This window comes from Hylobates moloch, unplaced genomic scaffold (genome assembly GCF_009828535.3).
Source record: "Hylobates moloch isolate HMO894 unplaced genomic scaffold, HMol_V3 SCAFFOLD_12, whole genome shotgun sequence".
Classification (NCBI taxonomy): Eukaryota; Metazoa; Chordata; class Mammalia; order Primates; family Hylobatidae; genus Hylobates; species Hylobates moloch.
In genome coordinates, this window is record NW_026652287.1 from 101,626,519 (window position 1) to 101,635,916 (window position 9,398).

The 9,398-nt window shown below is 49.6% G+C and overlaps 1 protein-coding gene across 1 annotated transcript; it reads left to right on the forward strand.

Annotated features, from left to right (window-relative positions):
* The first annotated feature begins 922 nt into the window (after nt 1–922).
* LAIR2 (leukocyte associated immunoglobulin like receptor 2) lies at nt 923–8,827 on the forward strand. The gene is made up of 6 exons (XM_058425784.1): nt 923–928; nt 1,097–1,148; nt 1,842–1,922; nt 6,095–6,388; nt 7,224–7,274; nt 8,674–8,827. The coding sequence occupies exons 1-6, from the start codon at nt 923–925 to the stop codon at nt 8,715–8,717; spliced, it is 528 nt and encodes a 175-aa protein (XP_058281767.1). The 3' UTR covers nt 8,718–8,827.
* Nucleotides 8,828–9,398: the final 571 nt, after the last annotated feature.

The window sequence follows — 9,398 nt, forward strand, 5'->3', positions numbered from 1 at the left end:
AATTATTTATATATAATATTTGTTATTATGTATCGTTGTTAGAACACTTAATGTGAGCTCTGTCCTCTGAACAAATTTCAAGTGAACAAGACGTTATTGCTGACGATGTGTCGTATGTGGTGCAGCAGATCTCTAGGCCTGTTTGGTAATTTCCCCCTCCTCCCAGCCCCCGTGACCACCATTCCCTGCTGTGATGTTGTGACTCTGGTGACTTTGTAGATCTCCTGTAAGTGACATCATGCAGTACTTGGTCTCTGCATCTGCATCGCTTGGTGTGATGCTCTCAGGGTTCATCCGTGTTGTCGCCCATGGCAGAATTTTCTTCCTTGTTTAGGGCTGAATAGTATTCCCCTGTGTGTATGTACCACATTTTCTATATCCATTCTTCTGTCAATGGACATTTAGATGATTTTCATGTCTTAGCTATTGCGAATAGTGCTGCAGTGATCAGGGGAGTTCAGACGGCTCTTTGCATACTGAATTTGTTTCTTTTAAATATAGACCCAGAAGTGGGATCGCTGGACCATATGGTAGCTCTATGTTTAGTTTTTTGAGGAACCTCCCCACTGTTCTCTAGAGTGAGTGCACAATTTTTCGGCCTCCCAAAGTGCTGGGATCACAGGCGTGAGCCACCGCGCCCGGCGCACTCTAGGATCATTTTTAACGCGTTACTGGCCTTGTTGGGATTCTAGCAGAGATCACAATATTAAAAACTTGGGGAAGGATTTCTATGACTCTCATTTTAAATAAGAGGACATGTCGACATCTAGTTTTGTAACATCTTGCCCAAGAGCGGTGGTCGTTAACGTGTGGAGTTGGGATGGCATCCAAGTCAGTTGGTTGCACGACCTTTATTCTGCCTCGTCCCATAGATTTAGAAAGAGGCTGACACATCAGGTAACTAGTTTAGGGTCATCTGATCATGCGGGTGAGTGATGTTTTTCAGGAACCAAGGCCCTCCCTCTCATCTCACTAGCGGGAAGGGTGGAAAGAACAGAACAGAAATCTCTCCCTCTCGTGTGAGGCAGTTGCTGTGGAAGCCCCATAGGCTAGAGGCCTCTGGCCAGCACATCCTGTCCGCTTGTGTCTGCTGCAGAGTTCTGGGACCGGGGCCATGTCTCCACACCTCACTGCTCTCCTGGGCCTAGGTGAGTCCTGGAGGGAGCGGGAAGGACTGGAAAGTTCCCTGCTCAAGCCTGACTCTAGTCCAGAAGATTCTGGGGAGGAAAGTGTCCTCCTCCCCCCAAGACTGCCCTGCTGCTCTCCTGGGGCCTAAGTCTGATCAGAGATGACCTTGTCCTAAAAACAGGGGCCCGGCTGTGGGGATAAGGTCAGCTTCAAGAAGGGCTGGGGGGCCAGGCGTGGTGCTCACACCTGTAATCCCAGCACTTTGGGAGGCTGAGGCGGGTGGATCACCTGAGGTCCGGAGTTTGAGACCAGCCTGGCCAACGTGGTGAAACTCCATCTCTACTAATACAAAAATTAGCCGGGCGTGGTGGCGGGCACCTGTAATCCCAGCTACTTGGGAGGCTGAGGCAGGAGAATTGCTTGAACCTGGGAGGTGGAGGTTGCAGTGAGCCGAGATGGCTCCACTGCACTCTAGCCTGGGAAACAAGAACAAGACTCCGTCTCCAACAACACCACCAAAAAAAGGACTGGGGGGGGGGAGCGGGGGCAGGAGCCTTTTTGGAAGAGGAGACTTTGGGATTTATCTTGAAACTATTTTGCAGCAAGAAGGATTACACTGAGCTAGTGCTGTTGAGGAGGGTTGGCTTGGTCGTTATGAAATGCTGAATGCCCCCCAGCTGCATCGAGCCCCCTTTTGTTAGCAGCCCTGTAAGGGAACTGGGTGGTGGGCATTGTTCTCACTGGACCTTCTCTTCCAGTGCTCTGCCTGGCCCAGACGATCCACACGTGGGAGGGTGAGTCACATCTTCGTCCTGTCTTCCCAGTCCCCTCTGTCACCCCAAGGGCAGTTCTGGGTGGGAGTGATGTCGATTCTTAGAGGGCCTGGAGGGATCCCTTTAAATATACCCTAGATTGCAAACTCTTCCAAATGTAAAATGCATAACCCTCACCCCTTTCTCTCCTTCATTCACCACCTGTCATATTTTGCTTTTCTTATTTTCAAAAGTCTTATATTTTATTTTATTTTTATTTCTTGAGATGGAGTCTCGCTCCATCACCCAGTCTAGAATGCAGTGGCGTAATCTCGGCTCACAGCAACCTCTGCCTCCCAGTTTCAAGCTATTCTCCTGCCTCAGCCTCCTGAGTAGCTGGGATTACAGGTGCCTGCCACCACCCCAGGCTAATTTTTTTTTTTTTTGTATTTTTAAAAGAGACGGGGTTTCACCATATTGGCCAGGCTGGTCTCGAACTCCTGACCTTATGATCCGCCCGCCTCAGCCTCCCACAGTGCTGGGATTACATGCATGAGCCACTGCGCCCAGCCAAAAATCTGATTTTTAATCGACAAATAACTGTATATGTTTGTGGGGTACAATGTGATGTTACAACGTATGTAAACATTGTGGAAAGATTAAATAAGGCTAAATAACATATAAATCACATCACCTACTTATTGTGATGAGAACATTTAAAACCTACTTTTAGCAATTTTGAAATATATAATAAGTTATTATTCACTATAGTCAGACTGCTATGCAATAGATCTCAAAAACTTACTCCTCCTGTTTAACCAAAACTTTGTACCATTTGATCAGTGTCTCTCCCAAGCCCCCCATTTCCAGCCTTTAATAGCATCATTCTAATCTCTAACTCTGTGAGATGACCTTATTTGTTTGTTTGTTTGTTTGTTTGTTTTGGGACGGAGTCTCACTCTGTCACCCAGGCTGGGGTATAGTGGCACAATCTCAGCTCACTGCAACCTCCACCTCTCGAGTTCAAGCAGTTCTCCTGCCTCTGAATCAGCCTCCCAAGTAGCTGGGATTATAGGCGCCTGCCATCATGCCTGGCTAATTTCTGTGTTTTTAGTAGAGATGGGGTTTCACCATGTTGGCCAGGCTGGTCTCGAACTCCTGACCTCAGGTGATCTACCCACCTCGGCCACACAAAGTGCTGGGATTACAGGTATGAGCCAATGCACCAGGCTGAGATGAACTTTTTTAGATTCCACATGTGATATTTGTCTTTCTGTGCCCAGCTTATTTCACTTAGCATAACTTCCTCTGGTTCATCCATGTTGTTGCGAATGACAGAATGTCCTTCCTTTTTTAGGGCTGAATAATATTCCATTGCATATACACATCACATTCTCCTCATCCATTCATTTGGTGGTGGTTATATAACTCAGGTTATTTCCAGGTCTTGGCGGCTGTGAGTAGCGCTGCGGTCACCCTGGGAGTGCAGGTGTCACCTCCACACACCGATTTCCACAATGAGAATTCAAACCCAACACGACCAAGGCTGGGCCCGGCTCTTTTCCCCAGACGAGCCCACACTTCACTCGGCAGCTTCCTGGTGGGGAACATGACAGTCACAAAGGGCAGACTCTGAACACTCATCCTCTTCTCTCCTAGATGCATCATGTCACCAGTCCTGGTGATTTCACTCTAAATTTTTCTCACCTTTCCCTCTCTCTTCATCAACTTTTCCTGCATCTCCCCCAGGTGACGGCCCCTGTCCCCTCCGTGGCTCCCCGAGGCCGGCCTCAGCCTGTCCATGCCACTGCTGCCTGCTCCCTTCCTGACCCCAGGGACTGGCGATTTGCAAAAGCACAACCATGACCATTGTACCTTCCACAGTTTTTAAGCTGTATTCAAAAATTTTCGTTTAATATCTCATTGTAAGATGAAATTTTTTTTTCTCAGAGCCCTTCCCCTGTTTATCTTCAGTGGAATCAGACCTGTGCACCTCTCTTTGGTCTGGACATGCGCATTTTCCCAGCCACATCCTGTCCCCGCGACCTTGGGCTCACCCATCTCTACATTCCTCCAGGTTCTTTCGCTTTCTCAAACACTCCATATTCTGTTCAACACTGGGCCGTCTCACATGCTGATTTTTTTTTTTTTTTTAAGACGGTGTTTCATTCTTGTTGCCCAGGCTGGAGTGCAATGGCTCGGTCTTTGCTCACTGCAACCTCTGCCTCCCTGGTTGAAGCAATTCTCCCTGCCTCCACCTCCCAGGTAGCTGGCATTACAGGCGCCTGCCACCACGCCAGGCTAATATTTTTGTATTTTTAGTAGAGACGGGGATTCACCATGTTGATCAGGCTGGTCTCGAACTCCTGACCTCAGGTGATCGGCCCACCTTGGCCTCCCAAAGTACTGGGATTACAGGTGTGAGATACTGCGCCTTGTCTGATTTTTAAAAATTAATTAATTCAGTTTAAAATTGACCGATGAAAATTGCATGTATTTGTCATGTCCAATATGATGTTGTGGACTCGGCACACAGCATGGAATGGCTACATCGGGCTAGGGAATGTAGGCATTCCTCCTGCGCTCATCCTTTTTTGTGGTGAGAATGCTTAGAATCACCTCCATGAGCAATGTCCAATAATGTAATACATTGTTATTAACCGTAGTCACCGTGTTGCACATGATGACTCTTGAATTGATTTCTCCTCTCTAACCAAAACCTTGTTTCCTTTGAGCAGCATTCACTGGCTGATTTTCCCACTTTGAGTGCCCTGGTGTCCCCTGTCTGCTCAGCTCAGGTAGTTTCTACTCCTCTCTCAGCTCTCAGCTCAGATAGCGCTTCCCCTGACTTTGCAGAGGAGGTCAGCTCCACCGCCCACCTGTCCCCTAGATCCCTGCACTTACCCACGGAAACTTACTGCAGTTCGCAGCTGCAGATTTGGACAATTCTTCGATCAATATCTGTCCTCCCTTCTAGACGTCTGCCTCCAAAGGGCAGGCATCCTGTGTGTGTTTCTCACATTCGTGGAATTAGCAGCCCATGAAAAACGTCTTTAAACGGATTGATAAGTAACTGAGATACGGTTAAAAGAAAGAAAAATGAACAAATGGGTGGGTTTGGGGAGATGCTGGTCAAAGGATAGAAAATTTCATCTAGACAGGAAGAGTAGGTTCAGGATTGTGCAACATAATGACTAGAGTTAATCACAATGTATCGTATGTTTGAAAATGGCTAAGAGGGCAGATTTTAAATGTTCTCACCACAACCATTAACTACGCAAAGCGAGGTTATATTAATTAGCTTGATTCAGCGATTCCACAGTGTATACCATATCAAAACATCGTGTTGTGCACCTTAAACATATGCAGTTTTAATTTGTCAATAATAAGGAATGATTGAAGTCGCGGTGAGTGAATTGAAGCCCTGCCAGCTCTCTGCCCTGCTCAGGGATTTTGCTAATTTTGACACAACCTTCCTGTTTCAGGGCATCAAACCCGCCCTTCCTCCTCCACCCCAAGCCCAGTTGAGATAAATGGGGTTTTTCAAGAGCTTTAATAACAAGGAAATGCAAATTAGGCTGAGAAGAAAGTAGAAACTATGAGGAAAACCCAGAGGTGGTGTCTCCACAGAGACCTGCATTAGCAGCGGGGATCTGTCACGGGCTGGGCATCCGCTGTGAGCAGATCAGGGCTGGGGGCTTCACCCTCACCCCATCGGACCGTCACAGGAGCCTGGGAACCCTCGTCCCACACTCAGTCCCACCCGGGGACAGGCCAGTGCCCTTCAGGCCCCAGCACGAGCCATCTCCAGAGCCCTCGCTTCCCTGCCCCTTGTCCTTCACGAATGACCCTGTCATCCCCATCCTGTGCCTCCCTCCCACCCTCCGTCCCTCTGGAAAGTGGCCCTGGGCTCTGCAGCAGACATGAAGGGCCCCAGGCTGCTCCGACACTTCCCACGTGACGCTGAGCAAGACCCAAATTGTGAGCGAGTCTCAGGGTCCTTACTGTCAACTGGGAAAAGAACTCTGCAGCGATGAGGATCACATGCACGTAGAAGGTGCAGGAGGCGTGGGAACTTCTAAGGTTGGGCTGTGGTCGTGGCTGCATAACTCTATAAAATTGCTAAAAACCCTGAAGTGTGATGCTAAAATGACATGTGTGGCATGGTGACTTCCTATCGTGGATGCTGAGATCCTTCTCTGCTTCCCTTCTAGGGGCCCTGCCCAGACCCTCCATCTCGGCTGAGCCAGGCACTGTGATCCCCCCGGGGAGGCCTGTGACCTTCCAGTGCCGGGGCCCGGTTGGGGTTTACGTATTCCGCCTGGAGAGGGAGGATAGAACCAAGTACAAAGATAGTTATAATGTGTTTCAACTTGGTCCATCTGAGTCAGAGGCCAGATTCCACATTGACTCAGTAAGTGAAGACAGTGCTGGGAGTTATCGCTGCATCTATTATAAGCTCCCCGGATGGTCTGAGCACAGTGACTACCTGGAGCTGCGGGTGAAAGGTGAGGACGTCACCTGGGCCCTGCCCAAGTCTCAGCTCGACCCTCGAGCTTGTCCCCAGGTCCCTGGACCCTGTCCCGGCTGCTGTCCTCTCTCTGTGGCCACCCTTGCCCTCCTCCTGACCCCCAAGCCCTCCCCTCCCCTTCTCCCTCTGCACACAGGTTCCCTCTGCCTCACACCTGCTTAGGTCCCTGGAGCCCTGGTCTCCTCTGGACGCCACGGATGGCCTGGACACTCAGCCCCAGCATTGGGTGGGCTCAGAGCTGGCCCTGCTTGGCTGGGTGGGGAGGGGGTTCCCAGAGATTAGGGGGCAACCCCCTACAAGGGGTTGAGTGTCTTTCCACACAGGATGGATGGTCCCACTTGTTATTCCTTTCCTCTGAGCCAGAATCTGCCCCAGGTAATGTGCTTCTCCTGGTGTGGTTCGTCTCCCACTGGGCAGAACACAGGGTCCATCCTGGTCCCTGACCAGGGCGGGACAGTGCTTTGGGAAAGCCTTTGGTTTGTGACCACACGCACCCCTGTGTGTGCTCAGCCCGAGATGTCCTGGAGTCCAAGTCCACTGGAGAGGCTCCAACCCACCTTCATGTCCCCCCAGGACCTCAACGGTCCCCTGAGGTCAAGCAGTGCTTGTGGTGGGAGGAGCAGAGGGAGTGACCAGCCCCAGGGAGAACGGGGCAAGCAGTGCCTCCTGTCCCCTGCCCCGTTTTCTCAGGAGTCTCGGGACGTTGTCTGGGATTGCGTGATGGCCATGCGGCCTTTGGATGGGGGCTCAGGGTGGAGGAGGGCAGGTTGGCTGGGACAGGTTCTAAATCCTTCTCCTGCCGCTGTTTACAGAAACCTCTGGAGATACGGACTCCCCCGACACAGAGCCCGGCTCCTCAGCTGGTCGGTAGCAGGGTCCTCAGCGGGAGGGATTACAGGGGGATCTGTGCTGCGGATGCAGCTCCGGGTCCAGCCCTCTGTCCTGGGCTTGGAGTCAAGGTCTAGGGAGGCCACGGGAAGGGACTGTCACCCGCTCAGCTCTGGGAGGTCGCTAATGCTCATAGAGACCATAGCAACGGTGGTACCGTGATTGCAGCCTCGTTCCATGCCAGGAACTGTGGACAGCACTTAATGCAGGCGCCACTTAATGGGGGAGGCACTAGTCTGATCCTCTAACTCCTCCTCCTCTCCAATATGCAAAACATAGATTAAAGTTTCTTGCTTAAAGGCACAAGGCTATGAAGGGGCAGGGGCCACCCACCCGGGCAGCCCCACCCCAGACTTCCGGGCTTGACCGAGCTCCAGGCTGCCCCCTTGTGGGCGTGGCCTCACCTTTCACCCCGCTCTGCACCTGACGGAGGGACTTAGAACTCACCTTCCAACCTGGGACACGCGGAGAGGGACGGGGATGCTCTATTGGCTCTGTGGTCTCCGGGGGAGGCCTGAACAGTGGAGTGAGGTCCCCTAAGAGGAGGAGGGCGCCACAGGGAGGGGACGTAGCTGTGAACGGTGAGCAGGATGAAGCCATGAGGCTTCCCCTCCATCTGGCTCTGCCCTGGACTCTGTGTGATGGGAGTGAAGCTGCCTCAAGTCCCTGGGTCTCAAGTTGTCCATCTCTCCCCCGTGATCTGTGACCAGAACCTCCCAGGGGAGGACACGGGGTCATAAGCCGTCCGTGGACCCTTCCCCACCTGGGTTTCCATCACCAGAGTAGTCGTCCTTGGACCTAGACCCAGTGACGGCCTGTGAGGCTCGGGCTGTGAGCTCAGGCAGGTGGGAGCAGGGGCTGAAGCCACATGGGGAGGTGGGAGGAGCGAAGCCGTGCTCCATCCGGACCCCCTCAGAGGCTCCTGGGCTGCCGGGGCACAGCGGGACATGCCCCTGAGTCCCGCAGACCTGGTTCAAGTCCAGCGTCTGGGTTTTACCAGCCTTCCGCCTGCGGGAATATCTTGCCTCTGTTTCTCTCCCTCTCGTCTTCTCCTTCCCTCTCTCCTCTCTCATCTTCATGCAGTGACATATAAAGGTGGCGAGGACAGACCCTCCTGCAGCCAGATTGCTGGGTTCATGGTTCAAATCCCGGTGGTTCTGCCACTTCCTGGCTCTATGCCTGACGGTGACTCACCCAAACCTCCTGTGTCCCAAATTCCTCATGTGAAACAGAGGCAATAAAAGAGCTGTCCTGGTAGAATCGTTTAGGGCAGATGTGAGTTCAGGTACACACGGCGCTGCCATCAGTGCTGATTAGACAACCCGAAAGGAGGGATGCTCCTATTAATACTGAGGAAGTATTTTGTCCTCACAGGGACTGTGCCGGGCACTGAAGCCTCCGGATTTGATGCACCATGAATGAGGAGAAATGGCCTTCCGTCTTGTGAACTTCAATGGGGAGAAATAATTAGAATGAGCAATAGAAATGCACAGATGCCTATACATGCATTTACAAATAAAAAGATACGATTCACAATGGAGAATTTCAGATCTATCATTTCAATTATATTAAATATGTTCACATAATGTATTACATATATAAGGAACATAATTATATAATAAAAATGTTAACGTATCACCACATATCGCTATAATTATATTATATGAAAGATATATTTACAATATATAGTACAATAAATTTCAGGTGTTATAATTAATAAACAGGTACAAACAAATATATATTATCTATTATTTATAGATTACAATTATAATAGAAAAATTTTATATTTAATTATGTTTATATGTAATATACATATACATTACATATTATAGTGAATATATGCAACATATAAGCATAACTCATACAATTAACATTCTATACATTAAATTATAATTTATGCATCAAGATTACATAATTAAAAATATATATTTGTTATATATTATACGTTTGCATAATACATGATACGTATAACTATAAATAATATAAAAATTGTAATATTGCACATATATAATACATATGTAATTTTAAATGGTGGCAAATGTTATGAAGACCAAGCCCAGGAAGTCATGGTGTAGAATAATGGGCAGTGTCCTGGACCT